The sequence below is a fragment of the Pleurodeles waltl genome, chromosome 1_1 (genome assembly GCF_031143425.1).
Source record: "Pleurodeles waltl isolate 20211129_DDA chromosome 1_1, aPleWal1.hap1.20221129, whole genome shotgun sequence".
Classification (NCBI taxonomy): domain Eukaryota; kingdom Metazoa; phylum Chordata; class Amphibia; order Caudata; family Salamandridae; genus Pleurodeles; species Pleurodeles waltl.
In genome coordinates this window covers 242,761,303-242,788,655 of record NC_090436.1, presented here as the reverse complement: position 1 = coordinate 242,788,655, position 27,353 = coordinate 242,761,303, and the positions used below count along the sequence as shown (strand labels likewise).

Below are 27,353 nucleotides of genomic sequence, written 5' to 3'. Positions count from 1 at the left end.
TCGGTGAATCTTTTAACCGAGTCGGGCTCTCCTCATCCTCAATAGTCGAGTCACTCAGATCAATAATCAATAACTGTTGTAATCGGTTATCGGCACTCACTTAATAGATCAATATAACACATCAGAAATCAATAACAGTTGGTATTTCAGCGCACCATGACCTTTCAGTCATGAATAACCACACCAGTTTATTAAAAGTTAGTGAATTTATTTCCCTATATTAACAAAGCTAGCACGATATATATGTGTCTCAAAACCAATTGATATATGTATATGAACATTACTAGCTGTCCATAACGGCGGAAGAAACGCAATCTACGCAAAATCTGAATAATGATACACTCTGTTATAGCAATGCAAATCACCAATGTGACTAACTGTATTTGACTAATTGCATACATTCGGTCAGCATAACAAGATTTCAATTCTTCATGATACATTGAATGAATACCTCGACTAACCTCTAATTAGCATTGGCATGTGGGACTTCATGCAAAACGAATTTAGTCAACACAAATTTGGAAAAGTTCTAGCTAGGATCCTATCAAAATAGCAGTTGGTACCTAAAAGGAAAAAAAACACAATGCATAATACATTTATCCTTTCATATTTACCAAATACAATCAGCATTCAAGAAAAGTCTTCGTCCTTCAGGTACCGGTTGATCAGCATGGGGCAAATTTCAAAGGGGCAAAGTTAAGGGCAAGCTTCCTTGCAATGGCAAGGAGAATAGGGCAAAGTTACTGCATGGGCAAGACGGGGCAAATCAAAGTTAAAGTCTCTTGGGTGAGAATTCTTAAAGTCTCTTTCTCTCAGATAGAGAAAAGGGCATCAGGGTGTCGTCCAAAATGGAGTCTGGCATCAGGCTTCAAACTGGCATCGAGGAAAATGGCTGACTTCTCTTTGTCCGGTGGGTTTAAGTAAGAAACATTCCAAATTCTGTAGGGTCTTCCATTGGAGGGTTCATAGGTTGGCTTCAAATTGTCCAATCAAAAATTGTCTTTTACTAGCGCCCATTTATGCATACACTGTCCTTGGCGCCTTGGAACACAAATTGTATCATGGTTTGCCAATTATTTTACTATCTGTACCTTCATTGTCCGCACCTGCAGAGACTGACCTTGTATCAAAGGGGATGTAACCGGCCTAGCACGAAACCTTGGAGATAAGTGTACCAGCCAGTTTCTACTGGAAAAATATAACTTCAAGCAAGAATATATTTCATTAATTCAAGGAAAAAAAAGAATCACGCAGTTAGAATTTGAAACCAAGCAACTAGGCCAAAGCCTGTACTAAATTTAAGCTAAGCAAAACAGTTTTCAAACAAGAAATCATGGCATACATTTGCAATTATGACGGATTAATACATTTTTAATACTTCATGATTAATAAAGCTCGTTTATAATGATGGCGAACTGCCCCGAGGGCACAATTTCCCTCGTACACTATTTCTTTTACTTAAAATCACACTTCAATATATATGTCGGTTACACAGTGTACATGAATATATATCGAACCCTCTTTTTCTGCGTCATCAATCCCTCCTCTGATGACTAATTATGTCATCACATCAAATCTACCCACAAATTTTATTCCATTAAAATTCTGTATAGTAATTTGGCACTTCAGTCAATTCCCTTTTTCTTTTAGTCCCTTTTGACTTCTCCCTATAAATTTCCACCATTTTGTTCTCTATTTTCTCTTCTCTTTTTCTTTTGTTCCTTGCTTTTAACATTTTGAAAGCTTTCCATATTCCCCAAGAACCTAATAGACAAATTAATATTATTAATATTCCCTTTACTATTTTTAGTAACAATCCGTTCCAAACGTTGCTGAGCCAATTTCCCACAGAAGCAAATCCTTTTCCAATTTTCTCCCAAACTCCGGGTTCTTTCAATTCCTTTAAATCTACACTTTCTCTAGTTAAATTTGTAAGCATTGTTCTAATTTTTTCACTGTTGTCGGGTATATAGGTACAACAGTGACGCGTACCAAGCATTTTGCAAACGCCGCCATCCTTTGCTAAAAGAATGTCTAAGGCAAGCCGATTTTGAAGAGTCATAGCTCTTTCTGCAGCGAGTTCAGCATCCATCAGAATTATAGCTCCCGAAAACTTTGTCAACATGTTATCCACAATAGTAGACAACTTTCGTATTTTTATTGAATTCAATATGACTCCTACTGAAGGAATCATAGCTCCAAATATATCTCCTACCACACCAGCAGCTGTCTCCCTTTTCTGAACATGATGTGATTCAGACAGCCTTGGAAATTTCTTTAAGTCATCTAACTGGTGAACCTTTGGGAACAATATTCCCAAATAACACCTCCCATACCATCCTTTAGGAAGACGATAATAGGCGTTGAGTCCACAAATATAATATACTCCAGGAATAACTGGGTCTTGTCCATTCAGCATGAACGTCCACTTTTGTTGAAATGCGTATGTGTGTTTACATTCACTCGTTCCCACAAAAACTGTGTCATAATATGATGGAAATCTATGTATACAAAATCTTCCCACATGCAATGTATCTAAGGCTATTTTCCCTTGTGTCTTTATTGCGGCAAAAGCATAATTATCTACAGACGTCCTTTCGTGCAACTCCTTCTCTAATTTCTCCTTCATTTAGTTCTTTCTGTCGTCAGTGCGGTCTAAAAATTCTATTTCTATTGGTGAAAGCAAGCATGTAAGGTTCTCCCTATGTGCGTGAGCTGTGTGGAAAGCAATCAATCAATCAATCATAGTATTTATAAAGCGCGCTATGTACCCGTCAGGGTTTCGAGGCGCTGAGGGGGGGGGGGGAGCCCTGCTGATTTAGCGGTCGAAGAGCCAGGTCTTGAGGAGCCTTCTGAATGCGAGGAGGTCCTGGGTCTGGCGAAGAGATGTGGGGAGAGAGTTCCAGGTCTTGGCGGCGAGGAAGGAGAAGGATCTGCCGCCGGATGTCTTGCGCTGGATTCGGGGTACGATGGCGAGGGCGAGGTTGGCGGATCGGAGTTGACGTGTTGGAGTGTAGAAGTTAAGTCTGGTGTTGAGGTAGGAGGGTCCGGTGTTGTGAAGTGCCTTGTGAGCGTGGGTCAGGAGTTTAAAGGTGATCCTCTTGTCTACCGGGAGCCAGTGGAGTTCCTTTAGGTGAGGGGAGATGTGACTTCGGCGGGGTATGTTGAGGATCAGTCGGGCGGAGGCATTTTGGATACGTTGGAGTCGTTTGATGTCTTTGGTTGGGATGCCTGTGTAGAGTGCGTTGCCGTAGTCAAGTCTGCTGCTGACGAGGGCCTGGGTCACTGTCTTTCTGGTTTCTGTTGGAATCCACTTGAAGATTCTGCGGAGCATTCGAAGGGTGTTGAAACAGGAGGAGGAGACGGCGCTGACCTGTTTGGACATGGTGAGGGCGGAGTCCAGGATGAATCCGAGGTTTCTTGCGTGGCTGGCAGGGGTGGGCGGGGGTCCGAGGACGGAGGGCCACCATGAGTCGTTCCAGGCCGAGGGAGTGCGCCCGAGGATGAGGACTTCCGTCTTGTCGGAGTTGAGTTTCAGGCGACTGTTGTTCATCCAATCGGCGATGGATTTTAGTCCCTCGTGGAGGTTTGTTTTGGCGGTGAGCGGGTCTTTGGTCAGGGAGAGGACGAGCTGGGTGTCGTCGGCGTAGGAGATGATGCTGAGATTATGTTGGCGGGCCAGTTGAGCGAGGGGGGCCATGTAGACGTTGAACAACGTAGGGCTGAGGGAGGATCCTTGGGGGACGCCGCAGATGAGGTTGGTGGCTTTGGAGCGGAAAGGGGAGAGACGGACTCTCTGCGTTCTGTCGGAGAGGAAGGATGAGATCCAGTGGAGGGCTTTGTCTTGGATGCCGGCTTCCTGGAGGCGGGTCAGTAGGGTGCGGTGGCAGACGGTGTCAAAGGCGGCTGATAGGTCGAGGAGGATGAGGGCTGAGGTTTCGTCGTTGTCCATTTGATGTCTGATGTCATCTGTGGCGGCGAGGAGAGCAGTCTCAGTGCTGTGGTTTCGTCTGAATCCGGATTGTGAGGGGTCCAGGATGGAATTGTCTTCGAGGAAGTGGGTGAGCTGAGTGTTGACGATCTTCTCGATGACTTTCGCTGGAAAAGGGAGGAGAGAGATCGGACGGAAGTTTTTGAGATCGTTGGGGTCGGCCTTGGGTTTTTTGAGGAGGGGTTGGATTTCTGCGTGTTTCCAGCTGTCCGGGAAGGTGGCAGAAGTGAAGGAGAGGTTGATGATCTTGCAGAGTTCGGGGGCGATGGTGGCGTTGGCTGAGTTGAAAACATGATGGGGGCAGGGGTCCGTGGGGGAGCCTGAGTGGATGGTGTTCATGGTTGTTATGGTTTCTGCCTCGTCCACGTGGGTCCAGGCGGTGAGGCGGCAGTCGCGGGAGGAGACGTCGGGGGTGGGGTCTGGCGGTGGACCGGTGTTGAAGCTGTCGTGGATGGTAGCGATTTTCTGGTGGAAGAAGGTGGAGAGGTCGTCGCAGAGTTTCTGGGAGGGCGGGATGTCGTTGGAGTTGGCTTTTGGATTGGAGAGTTCCTTCACGATGCCGAAGAGTTCTTTGCAGTCGTGGGCGTTGTTGTTGATGCGTTCGGTGAAGTGGGCGCGCTTGGCGATGCGGATCCGTTGGTGGTGTTCGCAGTTGGCGTTTTTGAGGGCGACGAGGTTGTCGGGTGTGCGTTCTTGGATCCATTTCTTTTTGAGCTTCTGGCAGATGCTTTTGGAGGTGGTTAGATCGTCTGTGAACCAGGCTGGTTTTTTCTTTCCTTGGATGGCGGTGGGTTTCTTGAGAGGGCAAGGGTGTTGGCGCAGTCGAGGATCCATTGATGGAGGTTGATGGCGGCTGTGCTCGGGTCGGTTGCGTCGGGGGGAAGGTTGTTGATGAGGGTGCTGGTCAGTTGGTCTTGGGTGACTTTGCCCCAGCGGCGGTGGGGAGGTAGCTGGATGCGGTGTTGCTCTGTGGTTTTCTTATAGGTGAAATGGACGCAGTGATGGTCGGTCCAGTGGAGTTCGGAGGTGTGGCTGAAGGAAACGTGGTTGCTTGAGGTGAAGAGGGGGTCAAGGGTGTGTCTGGCGATGTGGGTGGGCGTATTGACTAGCTGGCGGAGTCCGAGGTTGAGGAGGTTGGAGGTCAGTGATGCGGTGTTGACGTCGTTGGCATTTTCCAGATGGTAGTTCAGATCTCCCAGGAGGATGTAATCCGGGGAAGCGAGGGCGTGGGTGCTTGCAAGGTCGGCGATGGTGTCGCTGAAGGGGGCTCTTGGTCCTGGAGGGCGGTATATGAGGGTTCCTCTGAGGGTCGTGTTGGGGTCCGTGTGGATCTGGAAGTGGAGGTGTTCGGCTGTCCTGAGGGTGTCGTCCGAGTGGGTGTGGATTTTGAGGGTAGCTTTGTGAGCGATGGCTATTCCGCCGCCGATTCCGTTGGTTCGATCTCTTCTGGTGATTTTGTAGCCGTCCGGTATGGCGATGGCGATGTCCGGAGATGAGGAGTCGTTCCACCAGGTTTCGGTCAGGAAAGCCACGTCAGGAGCAGTGGTGTCGAGCAAATCCCAGAGCTCGATGACGTGTTTTCGTGCGGAGCGGGTGTTTATGAGGATGCAGTTCAGGTGGTTGGGGTTGAATGTTTCAGTAGTTGGATTGGTCGTTCTGATGCAGGAGAAGTTGCAGGTACGGCAGGAAAAAGGTCCTTTAGTGTGCTTCGGGGATGCCCGGCAGCATTCAGTGGAGGGGCCGGGGTTGAAGGCGCGGAGTTCGTTGATCGAGTAGCGGATGCGGGGGGCGCGAGGGCCAGGGGGTGTGGCGCTGGGCGCGGTCCAGGCACGGACGGGCGCAGACGGGCTTGCCTCTGGCGCGCCTCTGGCGCGCCAGCGGCGCGGACGCGCAGCGCCAGCCATTAAGAAAGGAGGGAGGAGGGAGGAGCAGCTGGGAGGCGGGAGGCGGGAGGCGGGAGGGAGCGGCAAATGGGGGCGCGAGGGGGGCGGGGCCACAGGGAGGCAGCGGCAGGGAACGGGGATCGCACAAGGGGCAAAAAACACTGAAAACGAGCAAAACTACAAGCAGTTACAATGAGAAAATACAATCAGAAATACAATAATGGCACAATACACGATCGGGGAGACAGCAATCAGGGGGGCACAAAGGAGGCAGAAGCGCCGGCGGCGAGGCGCTGAAAAAACGAAAAAGCCAAAAAACACTTACAGGACGGCAGAAGCGGCACACGGGTCAAGTGAGCCCACTAGCCACCAGGGATGAGGCGCAGGAGGATGCCTCCGGGTGGAGGAGGGCCTCGAACACGCAAACGGCAGCGTGCTCGTGGGACAGAGGCAGAAGGCAGCAGGTTGGTGCTGCGGTCGTGGGGGGCGAGCTCAGGACCTGAAACAGGTCAGAGTTCGCTCACTCGCGACGCGCAGCGCCAGCCATTAAGAAGAGAGGGGGGAGGGAGGAGCAGCTGGGATGCGGGAGGGAGCGGCAAATGGGGGCGCGAGGGGGGCGGGCCGCAGGGAGGCAGCGGCAGGGAACGGGGAGCGCACAAGGGGCAAAAAACACTGAAAACGAGCAAAACTACAAGCAGTTACAATGAGAAAATACAATCAGAAATACAATAATGGCACAATACACGATCGGGGAGACAGCAATCAGGAGGGCACAAAGGGGGCAGAAGCACCGGCGGCGAGGCGCTGAAAAAACGAAAAAGCCAAAAAACACTTACAGGACGGCGGAAGCGGCACACGGGTCAAGTGAGCCCACTAGCCACCAGGGATGAGGCGCAGGATGATGCCTGCGGGTGGAGGAGGGCCTCGAACACGCAAACGGCAGCGTGCTCGTGGGACAGAGGCAGAAGGCAGCAGGTTGGTGCTGCGGTCGTGGGGGGCGAGCTCAGGACCTGAAACAGGTCAGAGTTCGCTCACTCGCAACGCGCAGCGCCAGCCATTAAGAAGGGAGGGGGGAGGGAGGAGCAGCTGGGAGGCGGGAGGCGGGAGGGAGTGGCAAATGGGGGTGGGAGGGGGGCAGGGCCGCAGGGAGGCAGCGGCAGGGAACGGGGAGCGCACAAGGGGCAAAAAACACTGAAAACGAGCAAAACTACAAGCAGTTACAATGAGAAAATACAATCAGAAATACAATAATGGCACAATACACGATCGGATCGGGGAGACAGCAATCAGGGGGGCACAAAGGGGGCAGAAGCGCCGGCGGCGAGGCGCTGAAAAAACGGAAAAGCCAAAAAACACTTACAGGACGGCGGAAGCGGCACACGGGTCAAGTGAGCCCACTAGCCACCAGGGATGAGGCGCAGGAGGATGCCTGCGGGTGGAGGAGGGCCTCGAACACGCAAACGGCAGCGTGCTCGTGGGACAGAGGCAGAAGGCAGCAGGTTGGTGCTGCGGTCGTGGGGGGCGAGCTCAGGACCTGAAACCTGAAAGGGGACATTGGTTCGAACAATTCCCTCATTAATTTGGCAGACCAATCTCTAGCTATCTTACTTAGGTGCCCTATTATGGGGACATATGCAAATGTAACATCGTAATTAGTATAGAAATAATGAATGTCTTTTTGAGCATAAAATCTGGAAGCTACTATACTACATGTAATTCCATACGTAAGAGGCATGCTGTGATACGTTACCCCCTCCACTACTGAGGTAGGTATTTGTGTACACACATAACAATCTTTCGCATCCATGGTCTCAACATACTCACTCAGTAAGCGATAGAAAACGTTAGATGAAAGTTCCTTCTTATCATGCAAGTGTCTCTCGTCTTGCTCGAGTCTCTTCAGAGCTGTTAGTTCAGTAACGATAATAGGTTTAGAAGTAGAAGCATCATTCGTCTCACTCTCGCCTTTACCATGCATTCCAAGAACTATTGCTACAATTATTAGTACGCATGCGATCAGTAAGCCTATACACATGTATTTACAACACTTCATTTTACGCCCCTGTGTAGTGAAGCTAGTCATGATCTGTATAGAATCAGAAAGCTGAAGACACTTTATCAAAGCGTATTTGCAGGTTTTTTTTTTTTTATTTATTTTTTTTTTCTTCTAAGTTGCAGGTATTCACAAAGCTGAACGAGTTCAATGTTCACACAGTTTCTTTAGCAGCTTAGTCTCTTATCGGTTAGCAGCGTTGTCTCAAATCGGTTTCAAAGTCAATCAAGTTAGCAATGTCTTAGCCGGTTGAAAAGTCAATCAGGTTAGCAATGTCTTAGCCGGTTGAAAAGTCAATCAGGTTAGCAATGTCAAGTTAGCAATGTCTTAGCCGGTAAAAGAAAATCAATCAAGTGATCAATGGTTTCAATCAACAGAGTCCATAAAGTTTTTATTTCCAAAATGAAGTTCTGCCTCTACGTTCTCAAGGCTGAGGGATACGAATTCGTCTGACCAATCGTTATTGGCTACGTATGCCCACTCCGGACCGGAATACCTCCTGCTCGGTATCCTTTTTCTTTTCAGTTTTGCATCTCTCTTTGATTCTGTCTCACTGGTACTTTCCTCTTTGGCCAAGTCCTTTTCTTCACTTGATGTTGGTACCACGACAGACACTTCCTTTCTTTTCTCTTTCACTCTTGGCCCTTCACTGTCGTTCAACGTTTCTCTAGTTCTCAGTTTCACTGGTGATATACTTGGTCTTCTTTTTGCACTAGGTCCACTTGATGGGCCTGCGATCTCTTCTGAAGAAGTTTGAGCAGTTTTGTTCTGTTCTGCCTTGTCCTCTCCTTCTGGGGAGTCAGTCAGGTTTTTCTTTTCTTTTTCTGTACCGTCTGCTTCTGGGAAAGCCCTCCTCTGATCAGGCTCTCCTGCTTCTTCACCTCTTTCGAGCCCTTTGTCACCGTTGCTTTCTTCAGGCTCTTTGTCACTTTCAGCTGCTTCAGGCTCTTTGTTACCTTCAGCTGCTTCGTCGCTGTCTGAGGCTCCTCCTTGGTCTTCCCCAAGTGAATCGGTTGCTTCGTCCTCAGAGAATATTTCTCCCTCCTCTATTTCTGCCTGTTCGCTTCTAGTTCTGTTTTGCTCTGCCTCAGCGCTCGGCACTTTGTTATCAGGTACTGGCAGTTTCAGCGCTTCAACTTCCTCATCTGTGGGACACAACACCCTCTTTGTGTGACTGGCGTGAATCCAGTTGGGAACTCCCGCACACTTCACAGCGGTGGTAGTCGTCAAAATCACTTGGAAAGGTCCTTTCCAACGGGGTTCCAAACACGACTTCCTCACGTGCTTCTTTATCTCGACCCAGTCACCTGCTTTCAGGGTGTGTCCTGGACCTTGGATCGGTGGCAAGGTGGTTGCCTCCACCTGGTGAGAGAAAGATCGAACCACATCAGCTAGACCTTTGCAGTAGTCTAACACCATATCATCTGTAATATTCAAAAGCGCATTTGCAGGAACTGCTGGAAGTCTCATAGCTCTGCCCATGAGAATCTCGTGTGGGGACAATCCAGTCTTTCTGTCAGGGGTGTTTCTCATTGACATTAGTACCAAAGGCAATGCGTCAGGCCATTTCAAATTTGTCGATGCACATATTTTCGCCATTCTCGATTTCAATGTGCCATTCATTTGCTCCACTAGACCTGATGCTTCAGGGCGGTAGCTACAATGCAGCTTTTGCTCAATGTTCAGTGCTGCACAAAGCAATTTTATTACTTCATTATTGAAGTGACTTCCCCTATCTGATTCTAAAGAGATTGGGAATCCGAAACGTGGTATTAACTCTCTCAAGAGTAGTTTTGCAACTGTGAGACTGTCATTTCTGCGTGTAGGGTATGCTTCAATCCAGTGACTAAAAATGCACACAATCACCAACACATACTTCAAGCCTCCATGCACAGGCATCTCAATGAAGTCCATTTGCATCCTGCTGAATGGACCCCCTGCTCTTCCAATGTGGCTCAAATTTACTACTGTTCCCTTCCCTGCGTTCATCTGTTGGCAAATGACGCAGCGGTGGCAAACTGCTTCAGCAACTTGACGGAATTTGAGGTTAAACCAATCAGTTTTAAATAACCTAATCATGGCATCCCTCCCAAGATGAGCTTGTCCATGGTAAAATCTGGCTATCTGTGTCAAAAGGCTATTTGGAAGAACGAATTTCCCTTCACTTGAAACCCATAATTCATCTAGTCTCTTTACACATTGTGATTTAGTCCACGAGAGTTTTTCATCCTCACTGACACCATTCTGTAGGGATTTCAATTCGTCCATTGTATCTATAACTTTTAGAGCAAATATTTCGCTTTGTTCAAGTTCTGGTTCACTTATCAAATTCCATTCATCCCTGAGCAATATACAGTTCAATGCGCAAAACCTTGCGACTTGATCCGCATATCCATTTCCTAGGGAAACATAATCCTGTCCCTTCGAGTGTGCACTGCACTTCACCACTGCTACTTCCCCTGGTAACTGAATGGCATGTAACAATTCTCTTATTCTTTCACCATTTTTCACTGGTGATCCTGAAGAGGTCATGAAGCCTCTCTGTGACCACAATTGTCCAAAATCATGCACTATTCCAAACCCGTATTGGCTGTCAGTGTAAATGGTAACTTTCATTAGTGCAGAAAGTTGGCATGCTCTAGTAAGAGCTACCAATTCTGCTACTTGTGCAGAGTAAACCCCTTGAAGCCAAAGAGGCTTCCAGAACACCTGTTACAGTACATACAGCATACCCTGCTTTCAATACACCCAGTGCATCTCTTAAACATGAACCATCAACAAAAATGATTTGATCATTTTCTTCTAATTTGGTATCTTTGATATCAGGCCTTGGTTTGGTGCAAAATTCAGTCACCTGAAGACAGTCGTGCTCGATGTCTTCAGCGTTCTCAATTTCAGCATTTTCACTGGGAAACAAGGTTGCTGGATTCAACGTAGTGCACCTTTTCAGCTGCACATTAGGTGATCCCAGAATTATTGTTTCGTACCTTGTGAGTCTAGCACCAGTCATGTGCTGTGTTCGGGAACGTGTCAAAAGTATCTCGACTGAGTGAGGGACCATGACTGTTAATGGGTGTCCCATCACTATTCCTTCACTCTGAGTGAGGCTGATACCAACTGCTGCTACGGCGCGCAAACACCCTGGCAGTGCTGCTGCGACCGGATCCAAAGTAGCTGAAAAATACGCTACTGGTCTGTTTATGCCACCATGGGCTTGGGTCAAGACAGACAAGGAACATGCATCACGTTCATGACAAAACAATGTGAAAGGCTTTGTGTAATCAGGCATACCTAAAGCTGGAGCCCTGCACATGCATTCTTTCAATTCAATAAAAGCATCCATCTCATCTCCTTTCAGCTCAATTTCATCCAATGCATCCTTCTGGGTCAGTTTCAGTAAAGGTTTTGCTAGAGTTGAGAAGTTGGGAATCCATTGGCGACAGTAGCTCACCATCCCCAAAAACGTCCTCACCTCCCTCCTCGTCTTTGGTGGACTCATTTGAAGTACACTTGTTATTCTTTCCTTCATTATTCTCCGTGGCCCTTTCTCTATTTGATGACCCAAATATTTCACTTTCTACTAACAGAACTGCAATTTTGAAGGAGACACCTTGTGTCCATTCCTTCCCAAGTGGTTCAATAGGGCAATGGTGTCGGCTGTGCAGTCACTTTCTGTCTTGGATGCAATCAGTAAGTCATCAATGTACTGTACTAGGGTTGACTCGAATGGCAATTCTAACGCTTCCAAGTCTTTCTTTAGAATCTGATTGAAAATTGATGGTGACTCCGAAAACCCTTGAGGAATTCGACACCAACTGTAAACTCTGTCTAAGAATTTGAAACAAAAGAGAAATTGGCTGTCCTCATGAAGAGGCACCGAAAAGAATGCTTGTGACAAGTCGATGACTGAGAACCACTCGGCATCGCAAGGGACTTGAAACATTATCACAGCTGGATTTGGTACTACAGGGCAGCATTTAATTATGATGTCATTTATTTTCCTCAAGTCCTGCACAATTCGGACCTTTCCACTTGGCTTTATTAGTCCCATTATTGGTGAATTACATGGACTGCTTAACACTTCTTTCAGTACTCCCTGTTTTACAAACTCGTCAATGAGTTGGGCGACTTTCATGAGGGTGTCTTGTGCCATATGGTATTGTGGGGTCTGGGGAAAGGTTACATTGGGTTTTACGGTCACTTTCACTGGTTCCACTCCTTTCACCAATCCCACCTCTTTTCCTGTCATATCCCACACTTCTTTTCCGACTGTTTCCCGTAATTCAGCTGGAATATCTGCTTCAGTGATCATCGGAAAAAGGGTAATCAGAGGATATTCTTCATCAACAGTTTCCATCTCATCCCCTTCTACACTGTCCTCTTCTTCCCCATCACTGCTCGTCTGAATTCTAATTCCATCGTTCGAACACGTAATCGAACATCCCAATTTGCACAATAGGTCTCTCCCTAACAGTGATATCGGGCTTGAGTCACATACCACAAAATTATGTGACCCTTGATAGTTACCAATTCTGACTTGTACTGGATCTGTGATTGGGTTCGTCAGGTACCTGTTTGCTACTCCCACTACTTGAACTGTTCTCACTGAAAGTGGCAGATTTGGTACTTCAATGCTCCTAACAGTGGAACGTGTAGCTCCTGTGTCAACCAAGAATGAAACACGATGGCCCATAACTCTTCCCTCCACATACGGGCCCTTTTGATCAACTTCCAAGGATGCTGCAAGCACACAATTTCCCTCCTCATCTGAACTTTCACTCTCCCATGCATCGTTTATTCCATTCTCACTGTGTAACGGGAACTGATGTACTGTGTCATTTTGATTCATTCCTTGACCCGTGACCTGTTGAGGAAGCATTGCTTGCTGCTGATTCATTGGTGCTAAGGGTATTTGCATTTGCTGATTAGGTACCATAGGAAACTGCTGTTGCATTGGCTGCAATTGTGTCATTTGCACACGAGGCATTTGCACCTGTTGCGGTTGCATGGGTTGTAGACCCTGCATCTGGTTCATATTGTTTTGAAAATGTGGATTCGGACCTCTCAGTTTCGGTCCTCTCATAGTCTGAAATGCATTGACATCATTGTTTTGCTGACCTACACCTTCCTGCACCATCATTGGGCACTCCTGTTTCCAATGCCCGACAATTCCGCACGTGTGACATGGCATCACCTTCTTCATTGCCTGTATACCATTTGGAATCATAACGGTATTCAAATCTGGACCATTATTCACAAAAACTCCTCGACCTCTGCCTCTCATCTGTGGCTGAAACATAACATTTCCCTGTTGTTGCTGCTGCGGCATCTGTTGTTGAAACCCTTGCAAACCTTGTAAACCTGTCTGAGCTGCTCTGAGCTGCATCACCATCACCTTTTCCTTCAATCTTTTCTGATTTGTCTCAATCTCATCACTGCAGTATTTTGTATAATTCAACACTTCATCGATCGACTTTGACTGCCAACAAATCAAATGCGATTTAATCATCTGGCTAATTTCGGGTCTCAGCCCTTCCACAAACCTGAACACAAAATGGAGCATGTCTTTTGGTTCAATCGTTTCCGTGCCACTGTAATTTTTAAATGCTTTCAACAACCTCTCATAATACGCGTGTATAGATTCTTTAACCTCTTGAGCGGTCCTGTCAATTCTTTGCCAATCCACATTTTTCGACGCAACCTTGGTTTTCAAGTGCTCGATCACCTTGTGGTACAAACTCATTACCATAGGTGATGGCGCACCTGTGTCCCTATCTCTCTCTGGTTCACTCGTCGGCCAACCTACAGCCCTTTTACAATCTTCCCACAAATCAGCCGGAACCACAATTTCAAATAAGGTATTCAGGTCTTCCCAGAGACACTTCGCGAGTTTCACAAATCTATCCGTTTGTTGATACCACTCTATCGGCTTCTCTCTCAATTTGGGAAAGTCATCCGTAAAGGATTGAATATCGCACCTGTGCCATGGTACATGCACAAGTTTTCCCCCTGCTGTCTCTCTCATTGGTAACATGGTTATCAGATCGTCATTCTGTTGTTTTTTCTCACTTCGTTCTGAAGTGTTTTCCTTCTTTTTATCCTTTTTCTTGACCCACCTGCTTTCCCACTTGTCTAAACATCTCCAAACCTGTGCACCCTGCAGTATCTCTTTAAGGTGTGTTTTCATTCCTGCGGATCTCATGTGTTCAAAATCTTTTATCTCAAAGTCTAACCTGTAACTTCTGCTCAGGTGTTTGGTCTTACCTATATCGATCTCGTTTCTGTCTGCAATTTCTTGTAACTTCTTATGTATGTTGCTCACTTCTCTTGTAATCCTAGGGCACATGTATCTTAGTTCTTCCTCTGTGTATGATTCTAATCTGTTCAAACCCATTGTTCCCTCTACCAGTTCGTCTGCCTCCATACCCAACCTTATTTTATTCAGGTATTCTTCTCCCTTTCCGCTTGATGTACTCTGTGGGGAGTTCAGGCTGTTGAACCATTGTGTCAACTGTTGCGCGTTCAGTCCCATCAATGTAGCAGTTACATCAACTGCCATCGACGGTTTCTGTAATGTTTCAGTCTGTGAGGTTAACGGTACTAATAGTGGTGGATGTGACCTTACCACGGTTGACGGAGCACAAATTGGAATTGGACTAAACTCCGACAAGGACCCAGATCCATTTGGCAGTGCCGCTATCGGAGTTGTCTCTGGAGTGGTTTCTATGCATCTTCTCCCTGTCCCATTCTGTATCATTAACCCTTGGTCGCTGGTGCTTGAATTTGCCTGTATGTACAGTGGTACTGGTGGACCTACAGTGATAGGTAGAGATATTGCATCTGGATTCTGTCTGTTCCCCGAATTCTGTGGCATGTTAATCCCCACATTGTGGTTCATCATTGCTGGCATACCTAACTGGCTTTCTACCACTCGCACTTCTGGTGTCTGCTTTTGGGGCATCGAGAACTGTGTTGATTCAGCTTGAATCAATGTCGGTCTCTGATAGTTTTGTCCTCCCTGCGCCATTGAATCGGAAGTCATTCCTACATTATGCTCATCGCAATAGTGCCTTTGGACCTGTGGCTGATAGTTATCAGCAGGTTTCAATGTTGGCACGTCTGGGTACATCCTCTGAACCCGTGGTATTCGTGGTGAGAAAGGCATGTCAGAACTGCTCGGCCTCTGAGATCTTCTAAAATTTGGCGTCACATTACCCTGTATTGGTTCTGGAGGGGCAGTACTAATGCTTGAGCCTTTTTCGCTTTCCACATATGGTGGTGGGCGATCATTCAGTAATTGTATAATGAACTCCTCATCATCTGACTCGTCTCCCCTTTTCGAGTTTCTATTGCTCTCTCCTTCCCTGGACTGACTCCTGTTTGTCTTACAGGTGGCTTTCCTTCCTTCCGTCTCCTCTTCCTCGGCAATCGCTGGAAACAATTTAATTCCCTGCAATACGTCTGATCTCCAAACCTTTTGTGTGCTGTCCCATCTAGCATCCGCTAGGGTCTTTTCTACTTTCCTTATTCTTGTCTCAAATTTCTTTTGTTGTTGATTTCTAGCTATTAGCTCTCAAATTGCCAATGCCTCAAACTGTGCTGGCCTTGGGGGTACTTTCATGTCGTATAGCGCAAACCTCAGATTTTCTAAAACCCTTAGGTTAAACGACCCGTGGATAGGGAACGCTACACTTCCATGTTTTTCTGTTAATTTGCACCATTGCTTTAGCCAAAGACACGGCGCTACACCCTTTTCTTCAATGACGATGTAAGCTGGTGTACCCTCAGGCGGTGTTTCTTCTCCTACATTTGCTTTAATATAAACATCTCCCCTCATGGCACTCTTAAATGCTTTGAAAAATTTCATCCTTCCGTCTTTTGTTTTTCTGACAATATGTAATCAATAAGTGACTTTAATTCCCGGAATACTCTTCGCTTGCCTTTCCCCTTCCAATTGCGCTTCACGGACTGCGTCCAATCCGTGCGCGACCCTTCTCACCAACCGACCTATCCCAGCGCGGCTCCTAGTGACGTCACACTCACACACTGCGGCTGACAAAGTCCTGCGGCTTGTCCTCTTTTCATTCGGCTTCACTCATAAACTAATTTCTGCAATGTAACGCGAGCACTTAACCAAAAGAATAAAACAGATCTGTCGGTTTACTACAGGAAGGGTAACACAACCGCTTCAGAAACCTTAGGGATTTTTCACTAGCCTCGGCAGTTGTTCCATCTTTCTCGGTTTCCCACTTTCGCAAGCAAAATTTGACCCGCAAACTTTACTCTCAACTGATCAATGAACTATTCTAGTGCACTTTAGAATTCGTCAAATCTCAAAGTCGAAGTTTTCTTTCACTCTGCAACATTCATACCGACTTGTTGACCACGCCCGATCAACCTATTAAACCGACCAGATCACAACATCAAACAAGTGTCACATACACTTTTCAACATACTCCGGAGTCTCTTGACCTCGCAGGGCCCGTCTCAACATCAACAACCACGTGGACAATTTTTCTGCTCAAAGCGCCACACACATGTGAAGTTCGACGACTTCCCTACTCTCACACCTTTTGGAGTAACACTCCTCTAATATCTTTTAACCCCCCTTAAAATCCTCACAAACTTCTCAATTAATCTGCGGCGATAAGCTGTGCAAGCGCGAAACCCTAACTTCACTCATACCGTCACTAGAAACGCTGAGACCGTTCTCATACCTGCATGTTCCTCATTCGCAAGCTCCGAGATCCCGGGAAAGTCATCGGGGACTTAGGGCATCATCATCTCTCCAACTTGTTTTATCAAAGAAAATTCTAACCTGACTCTGTCTATTGTTCGGATGGGGTCCCAAAGGGCTAAACCATCAATCTCTGCTACCATCTACTGATAACGCGTCCAGCCCTTATAAATTACCTGTACCTGGACACGTTGGAGGTCGGTGAATCTTTTAACCGAGTCGGGCTCTCCTCATCCTCAATAGTCGAGTCACTCAGATCAATAATCAATAACTGTTGTAATCGGTTATCGGCACTCACTTAATAGATCAATATAACACATCAGAAATCAATAACAGTTGGTATTTCGGCGCACCATGACCTTTCAGTCATGAATAACCACACCAGTTTATTAAAAGTTAGTGAATTTATTTCCCTATATTAACAAAGCTAGCACGATATATATGTGTCTCAAAACCAATTGATATATGTATATGAACATTACTAGCTGTCCATAACGGCGGAAGAAACGCAATCTATGCAAAATCTGAATAATGATACACTCTGTTATATCAATGCAAATCACCAATGTGACTAACTGTATTTGACTAATTGCATACATTCGGTCAGCATAACAAGATTTCAATTCTTCATGATACATTGAATGAATACCTCGACTAACCTCTAATTAGCATTGGCATGTGGGACTTCATGCAAAACGAATTTAGTCAACACAAATTTGGAAAAGTTCTAGCTAGGATCCTATCAAAATAGCAGTTGGTACCTAAAAGGAAAAAAAACACAATGCATAATACATTTATCCTTTCATATTTACCAAATACAATCAGCATTCAAGAAAAGTCTTCGTCCTTCAGGTACCGGTTGATCAGCATGGGGCAAATTTCAAAGGGGCAAAGTTAAGGGCAAGCTTCCTTGCAACGGCAAGGAGAATAGGGCAAAGTTACTGCATGGGCAAGACGGGGCAAATCAAAGTTAAAGTCTCTAGGGTGAGAATTCTTAAAGTCTCTTTCTCTCAGATAGAGAAAAGGGCATCAGGGTGTCGTCCAAAATGGAGTCTGGCATCAGGCTTCAAACTGGCATCGAGGAAAATGGCTGACTTCTCTTTGTCCGGTGGGTTTAAGTAAGAAACATTCCAAATTCTGTAGGGTCTTCCATTGGAGGGTTCATAGGTTGGCTTCAAATTGTCCAATCAAAAATTGTCTTTTACTAGCGCCCATTTATGCATACACTGTCCTTGGCGCCTTGGAACACAAATTGTATCATGGTTTGCCAATTATTTTACTATCTGTACCTTCATTCTCCGCACCTGCAGAGACTGACCTTGTATCAAAGGGGATGTAACCGGCCTAGCACGAAACCTTGGAGATAAGTGTACCAGCCAGTTTCTACTGGAAAAATACAACTTCAAGCAAGAATATATTTCATTAATTCAAGGAAAAAAAAGAATCACGCAGTTAGAATTTGAAACCAAGCAACTAGGCCAAAGCCTGTACTAAATTGAAGCTAAGCAAAACAGTTTTCAAACAAGAAATCATGGCATACATTTGCGATTATGACGGATTAATAAATTTTTAATACTTCATGATTAATAAAGCTCGTTTATAATGATGGCGAACTGCCCCGAGGGCACAATTTCCCTCGTACACTATTTCTTTTACTTAAAATCACACTTCAATATATATGTCGGTTACACAGTGTACATGAATATATATCGAACCCTCTTTTTCTGCGTCATCATAAGTGAATCCGTTTCCAGATTTTTTCACTTCCAGGTTCCTACAGGCTCTTTCTAGAGAAAATGCCACGTCCAGAAAAAAGGGTTTCAGATAAAGCCATGCAATAAAATCGGTTTAAAAAAAAATGTTAATGGAAGTTAAATCGGTCAAAGAGACTATTTATGGTAGTTATTCTCCAGTACAGTGCACATATTGAGAATGTTGAGCAAAATTTGCATATCATACGCAAACTGTTTCTCTTGTCTATTTCAGCACAGCACTTAGGCCCATTTAAATTAAAGCGTGTTTGGCTCAAGGTTCTAGGTGTCGCATGCAATGTAACAGTTATTCAGATGTAAAACACCATTTTGCCCTCAAAATAAGGACTTGTTCCAGGTACAAAGCAGCATATATCAAAGTCCAGCAAACTTCTAAGTGAAGTACAGAAGACATACAACCATCTCTACCCCAGAAATCGTTTTCTATATCATCTTAATAAAGTATAAATATCACAAGGGTTCGTAATCTCAACTATTAGTTGGCTGTGCGCAATTTCTTCCATCTTGCCTTGTTAAGTGGATCCCGAGAGTCTGTTGCGTTGTCTTGACTATATCTTATATATATATATATATATATACATATATATATATATGCATATATATATATATATATACTTTTTTGTTAATTTCGGAAAGAAAAGGCTCTAAAACAATTAATTTAAATGTGTTTGAACAAGTTAGCAGAGGAGAAGTTGTTGCAAAAAGTGCTGTTGGTTTGAACTCACACCTGTATTAATTACATCATTTTAAATGTGTCATTTAGCTGTGTAGATTCGTACCTGTATTGCCTCAGTGTAACAATGACTTTTTGAATGGTGGCTCCTAAAACGATAGGCAATAGTCATGCTTCACGTTCAAAAGTACCACTGCCTATTAAAATAATCATATTACAAAATTGGAGACACCAAAAACATTTGCTCAAATCTTCCATTGGTTTATGTTCCTTTGTGATAACTTTACTCCTTCTTTCTCACCAGAGCTCTCCCAGCAATGATGCATTGGGTCCGGACGCAGAAACCAGGAGAAAGCGGCATCAATATCATCACTGCAGATTTCGTAGAACTTGGTGAATTTATCGGCACAGTCATCAAGCTCAACTACCTCTTGGACGAAGGGGAAGCCAACACCACTTGATAATATATCTGTTAATGCTGTAGATGATTTGATATTCCTTGTAGTGAGAAAGTTTGCACACAGATCTACCATGAATCTGCAGTGTTTCGAACTGGTAGTGGATGAGAAAAGAAGGTTCATTTTCTTATTGTATTCCTTTTCTAGGCTGTTAAGTTATTTTTTCATTTGAAAAGGAAGGTTAGATTGTATAAGTCAAGCTGGTTTGGAGGGGCCACATACACATTGTCACAAAACCATTAGAATTCAGTGGACATAGTAGACTTGTTCGTAATGATGTCCTCTTACAAACCAAAATGTTGGTATGTGTTGCCCTTTATGATTAAAATATAGACATCAAGGCTTTATCTGCTAGACTGAAGGGCCACTTTGTGTGGGTCAGGAGGATTTATTTCAAATTCAGTGAAGATGTACGTGTCCAAGTGTATTTAGACTTAGTTAAATGTCTTACATTTTGTTTAGCAGGGCCAACGTGAATGTTATGAAAACCTAGCCAGGTACAGAGGTCTCTGTTCAAGTAGGCTACACAATGAGCACAAACCAGCAAAGCACTTTTAAATGGACAACGTTCCAATGATAAAAATGGTTGTGTTATATTTTTTCGAGACATTGACTTACTTTGTAATCAACTGTGGTCAATTTTTATTTACAGTGCAAACGCCAGTCCTTAATAGTGTTTCGGGCAGTCAAACTTGCCATTTTAGTTGCTTTATATTTTGCTTTATACATCATTTATGAGTTATAATATATGTGCTTTAGATACTTATTAAAATATTTTTTGTAGCTATGCTTTCCTTGTGCTAAGCCTTAAAACCACCACCAGCTAAATTTGGCAATGTACATGTTAAAATAAAGTGATGGTTTGTAAGATTGTTCATGTAACAATTGCCAGAAAACGCTTTTTGTAGTTGTCATTGTGTCAAGAGTTAAGGTTGCAAAAAATCATATAGCTGGGGCTAACACACAAAACCAAACAGAAAACAAACCGATGAATATGCAAAGAGTGCACATTTGGATCCATTATATGGAATCTGACATAATATACATGTGCAAGACATATCTTGAAATCTTATTAAGTTATTCGTCCTCTTTTCTGAGTTATACATCTGTGCTCAGCATCATTAAGACATTGCATAATTGTTCTACTCAACAGAAACAACACCTAAATGTCAACAGCTCTCAGTCACTTGTGAATCTGCATTCCAAGCAAACGTTATATTGTTCTCTTTTTTGTATTGTCTCTATATTTAGTCCATACACTTCAATTGATATTAACTTTATTTAGAACATTGGAAGATTCATTGAAGACAACGACGAGGCTCAGGACTAACAATGTCTGGTATACATGTGCTGCTCCAACATTCCAATGTTTGTATTTCTGTTTCTTGTTTTTTAATGTAGAGCATTCTACCCTCAGTGAGTGGAGTGTTCTAATAGCCCATCAGCCTTGTGCTAGACCATTTGCTAAAGGCCTTCTCCTTCTTTATATGACTTTGCCTGTGGCTCAAGCACATAGCTCGGGTTCAGAACCTTTAACAACCATTTAGTCCTCTGCAGTGGGCTGTAATGCTATATTGTGACACTTTAAATTTGTAACAAACAAGAGGTCAATGGTCTTCAAATAATAATAGATTTGTACTTGTCAAACATTTAATTTTTTTTTTTTGTGAGAACTGGGACAGCAAGTATTGCTCTTTCCACAATGTTTCTCCACTTATGAAACTCGGAATGATAAAAAGTTTACTGTGATCAGACCTTGTGACCTTCAGGTTGCACACAGATCACTATAGGTGCTGTACCCACTTACCACTTTGAGAAATGCAGTCACCTATCCAGTTCTGTTTTTTTTAATGCCAAAGATATGTTGTATGCTGTTGTTTACATCAAGATGTCACAACTGCTGAATAAGGATTTCTGTTTACCTACATATTTCCATTTTATGAAGTGCTTCACGTTTTCACTGATCTAGATTTTCCAGCCTGCTGTGTCTGGTATGAAATGAATCAGGTCATTCTTCTAACCAAGTTACTTAATTTAGAATTTTTTTTAATTTTGCTTAGATTCACATTTGACAGCTGTATGCCCCATCAAGAAAAAAAAATCTCCTTGATTTTAAGATTAATCTCTATAATAATTAGGTTTCGGTCTTGGGCGCTAAATCCTCAACCCCACGATGTTCCCCATGCCGATTGTGAGCAGAATTTTAAAGCAACATTGTCTGTTGACTTCAAGCAAGGCAATATTATGCCATTGTATGTTCCTAGATGCATGAAAGGCATAGTAGATTGAAGCAGGAGGCGGGATATCATATTTGAAATCTGATTGAATAAAGTTTTTCTGTTTTCGTCCATCAGTGCCATTTGTGGCTAAAATCATCTCTCATAGATGGAATTGCAGTAACAATATGATATCTGTGGTATGGAATTGTATTTACTTATATGTAGGTGAGTTTGCTACCAGAATGTTGCTTCAGAGCACTAGTTGAGAATTAAGCAGTAGGCCCAGCTATAAATGAAAGTTGATATCATACAGTTTGGATAGGCAATTTCAAATTATAAAGAAAGACACAAAAAGAAGGGTGGAACAATAGCAATAAAGTAACATGGGTATTTGTTGCACACACACTCAGCATTTGACACCTCAGCTGGGTTTAGAAGAAATTGTCATGCTATTACCTGATACTACATCCACTAGTTATGTACATTCCTTTAGTAAAATCAATATGCACTTAATTTCCCAGGTATTCTAATCAATTTGCAATTAGCTTATTAAGACTATTTATGTCAAAAACATATAACTACCAAAGTCATTGTCCAGAGATACTCCAAGTTAAAAACTTATTAGCCTCCGTTATGATTGACCCAGAGCAGTATCCTCAAGGGGATATCACTCTAGGCTACTCTTCATTTCATAGTTTTAAGGACCTAGCATTTTTACTGGACTCTCGAACTCCAGACCTCTTAATTCCGCTCCCAACACAATGGACATGGCAATATAGGTGGGCTATGGGGACTGGAGGCAGCAGTTCTTGCAGGACCCATCCTGAACTATGGGGAGCAGATCACACTTCCCCTCACTGTGGAAAAGGAAGCGTGCTCTCTTACAGCCCCCTGCATCCTTTTGTCCCCTCATGAGCACAAAAAAGTCCCTCAACCTTTTACCTCTTGTTTGAAGCAGGTGGTAAATGTCTGCAGTTTGGACCTTGTATTTCAGAGCCCATATGTTATTCCCCAATCCGGGGGGAAAAGGCATAATCCCCATTATTGCATGGGAATCATAGAGGGCGCAGTGCAAAAAAAAAGTATAAATATGGGCCTATATTTGAAAAAAACAAATTTTTTTGAAATTACTGCATATTCCAAGGCACAGAGTGAGTTCAGGTGAAGTACGTTTATAGGGTCACATAACTCTGAGGCAACTTGTGCCTGATGCTTGTTTGGGGTATTCCATTCTTGGTAGAGTCCGTCCATCTTCCCTCATCCTTCTTATCTGTAAATACATGCTGGTGTGCCCTCTTGTCTTCACGTTACTTGGTATCATGATTCTTCCATCTCCTCAGTTCACCTGTGTCATAATCTCTGTAGAAATCATTTTATTGTATCCGCTGAGAGCTCCTGGCTGTATATATATATATATATATATATATATATATATATATATATAATAGAAGATGGCAGTCAGGAGAGCACCTCACACATTTGAGTGCTACCCAACTGAACACTCCAACACATCCCTTTCTGGAGATGCAGGAGGCAGAGGGCCATCTACTTACCTGTCATCTTCTCTCATTGAGAAAGGTGGGTGATCTCTAGAGTGAGCCTGCTACTGCGTTATGCATCATCAGAACGCACAGTCACTACTGTATTATAATATAATACATTTTGCTTATTACAGAGGAGTTCTTATTACAGCCAAAAGAAACTTGAGTTTACGGGACAATTATATCCATGATTGAGTATATCAGGGCAATATTGCAATGCTGTAAAAACAAAGACTTGAAATAGTGGTACAGTGGTTTTGTGAAACCCACACTCACCAGATTGATCTTAGTAATGGACGTGCTTTTATATCCTTTTCATTTTTTGTGAGGTGCAAACTCATCCATCTTTTTAGGTAGGACTAACAACATATTGTATACGTCTCTGGTCACTTCTAGAGAATTGAGCCTTAATACCTAGGCAAATGGCCAGGTTATGCATATGTGGACGTTTTTTGATAGCTCAGGCCCATGAAGCTGCCTATGTCATTTCAAAGAGCACATATCTATAAGGGGTGCACAATACGTGCTCTCTCTGTTACTTAAAAGTGTAGCCTAATATGATTTGTTTTAACATATACGATTATCTGATTAATCTTTTGACGTTGTTGCAAGATATTTAGGTCAATTAAGGATACCATACCTCCCTTTCAGTACAATGACTTCCGAAGCAGCTGTATTTGTCTTCTGAAATTAATTATTCTATCCATGCAAATATCAGCAGTGCCTTAGGTGCCACTGACATTTTACAATAGATTTGACATAAATCAGAATAACACACCATTAACTAAAAGAACTAGTTAAAGAACTTAACTTAAGAAAACTACTGCGCATGGGGCCAGTCTGTTGAAGAGTCTTAGTTCACCTGAAAATAATTTGCTATTCATTGATTGGTTGTGCTCATTACAAATTGCCTGTCTTTCTTATCCCCCGCACATTATCGCACAAGGTATACAGAAGTACAATACTGATGAATAGAAAACAGAGGGTTCTCTCAGTGGTTTATTAAAAACACTTATGCAATGCAATTTTAACACCATTGTAGCTCAGAGCTAAACATGAAGGTCAAAAGGCCACAGATTAAAATAAAAAATGAAACATGTTTTTGAATTCAAACAATTCCTCGAGAATGTGACACACTTAAGTGGTAAGTGAAAACGCAGGTGAAAAATAGGCTCTGTTAGTCCAATAATCTTAAAGATGTTCGACAGAACAGTGGCAGATTACTTCCCACTAAAAATGAAATTGCAGAAATGGTATCTATCTGTTAGAGCACCTTAAGAAATGTTTAACATGTCCTATTTGTATTTAGAGTAACAAGGCCCATTGAATAGATTGAAAGGGTTCTTTATTACCATTGCAGCAGGTGACTCAGCTGTGAAACATGCACAAGTACAAATGGTCTGTCCCTTCTTAAGCCATGTTCATAAATGCAGAGCAAGGTGACGCTTAATGGTTATGAAAATGACCGCAGGCCACGATGAGCATACCAAAATTGGAATCAATGAGTTTGGACCTAAAAGAAATTTGGGACGTATATAAAATTAAGGACAATTGTGGTATGGATAAAAACGAAGGTTAACCAGAAGTCTTTCTTAAAGGAAATGAAAGAAAGACTAAAGATGAATAAAGACACTACAGAAAATATGGGAGTGGGAGGGGCACACAAAACCACGCAGTTTATCAAAAAACATAAATAAGGGCCTCGTTTGTGGCCCACCATATTTCTTCCATGAATTCTATGGAGTAAAATCTTGTTTTATTCGTAATTTAGGTCTGTACCTTTCTCACCTTCGTTTATTGTACTTAGCCAACATAGTATTATAAGTATTTCCTTATTTATTTACTGAGGCGAATCACTCTTTACTGTATGTTACATATGACCCAGGCTATGCTTAAAGAAGCTTGCCCTGCTGTGGTTTATGGACTTCCACCAATAGCAAGGACATGCACCATGAAACACAAACTTAATAACTTTGGGGACGGATTAACATTCAAAGAAATATCAAGATTATTTTAACTGTAAAAAAAGAAGCACAGTTTACTTTTTACCAAAAAATGGGAGCACAAGAAGCTTTTATTTTCACTAGTTTGGGAAAGAAATATTGTTTTTTTAATTTGGTGTTTGCGTTACAATTATGATAAAACTTGACAACTCTCCAACTTTGGCACATTCCACACGGTCTAGACACCTTTTTCAATTTCAGGATTGTCCACGTTGCCAACAAGAATTTAAGTCCTTTAGTAAAGCCACATATTACTAGAGAATGACATCTCGTCCTATCATTTACCAGGGAAGCCAATGTTTCTGCTGTTTGAACAGTACTGTTCCCTCCCTCAGGCAGAATAGAATGAGTATGAAATCAGCAATATTGTTTGTCCACCTAAGGGCTATTTAACATGTTCACAATTCCGTCTAATGTTGTGGAAGTGTAGACTTTAGTGACACATATAGAGTCTTGTGTTTCTGGAAAATTTAGACCTGGTCTTGAATTTTAAATGGAGACAGATATGTTTTGTGAACAGATCACTCACCTTGGACATTGATATTATTGGGGTATTTGAAGTAGTACGGTCATATACCCAGATCCGAAAGGCAATAGAGTACATAAAGAGGATTTTATTTTATTATAGTAGGAATACTGCAAACATTTAGTGGTGTACTTGAACCAGTATATGTCTGTGTGGAGAGGGCAGCTTTCCTGAAGCAGGAGTACAGCAACTAAAATATGATAGAGAGTGCAGATGGGAGCATGTAGTTTGAACAGTACTAGACAGCAAGTCATACAATTGTTTTTTTAAAAAAAATCTAATTACATTACACCTATAAAACATTTGAGGCATAGGGAAATAAAGGGACTTTCCCGGATTCATACAATATTTTAATCAAATGCCAAAGCCAGCATTAGAATCCTGGTCTCCTGGTTGTAATGGCGGCACCTTAGCCTGTAAACCTGTTTAATAAATATGCTTTAAGAAGACTGGTCATTTTCTGTTTTTGATGCATTGTGCCATTTTTCACTGTGGTTAAACAAGCTTTTGGAATAGGAGTGTTTGTTATTTTGATTAAACATAGAGTGTAAAGAATTGAAACTATAGAATGTGCAGTAAGGGTCAGTGAAAGAAGGCTTGGTGTAACATTGGCTTTCTTTCTGATTTGGAAACATTTATTGCTGATTAACAGCCCACACCTACCTTTCCTTTAGGAAAGACAGTATTAAGCACACTCACAATGCCAGAAGAAACGTGTTAACTATAATCATATCTTAAACCAGATGTTTCAATGTATTACAAATATTGTACCAGTTCTTAGTACCTTTTTTGAGCTTGTAGGCATTGTAAAATTGTGTGCTTTGCGTTGACCGTGTCATTTTCGTCATGAATGTGGCTTCAATCAAAATAATGAAATTGTCTCCTGTAACTTCTTATTGAAAACTACGTTATTAACTGTTAGTGAACTGCAAAAATAAAAAGTAGCCTTGTTGGAAAGGACATGTTCAATTACAAACTTCTCCTTCTTTGCTATGTTGATGTGCGATTTTTAACCGTCAGTGGTTACAAAATGATTTAAAATATTTGCCTTAACTATTGATAAAAATGTGGTAGAAATAAAAGTATTGTGAATACAGTTCTTTTTTGCTCTCTAAGTATGTGCTTTCTAAAGAAATATGCACAGTAAATACGCAAAATAAAACAGCGAAGAAATGTGAATTCCCAAAATTCATCGTAATCTTTAGAACTGGAAGTGTATGTCATCATTACAAACAGGGGAAAATGCACTAGATTCCTTTGTGTGCATCATTAAAGTATAATGTTTTTCATAGCAACTTTGCCAATACCACAGGTATAAAACAAAGCTGGAACCCCGAATCAGTAAAATGACAGCAGACACAGAAGAGCAGGCTTGCTTGCAAACCCTCACAATGTTTACCATAGCACCTTCGCGCTTGCTAATCACAAAGCTTTGGAGAAATAAGAAAGGAGCTGCAACTTAAAATAAAAAAATGAATATACATCCTTTATTTCTTG

The 27,353-nt window shown here is 43.0% G+C and overlaps 1 protein-coding gene across 1 annotated transcript in view; it reads left to right on the top strand.

Annotated features, from left to right (window-relative positions):
- PLCXD3 (phosphatidylinositol specific phospholipase C X domain containing 3) overlaps positions 1–26,953 on the top strand; it is a 576,770-nt gene extending 549,817 nt beyond the window's left edge. The window contains exon 3 of the mRNA XM_069221446.1: positions 19,414–26,953. Within this exon, the coding sequence (XP_069077547.1) occupies positions 19,414–19,570 (157 nt within the window). The 3' untranslated portion in view covers positions 19,571–26,953. The remainder of the gene's footprint in view (positions 1–19,413) is intronic.
- Positions 26,954–27,353: the final 400 nt, after the last annotated feature.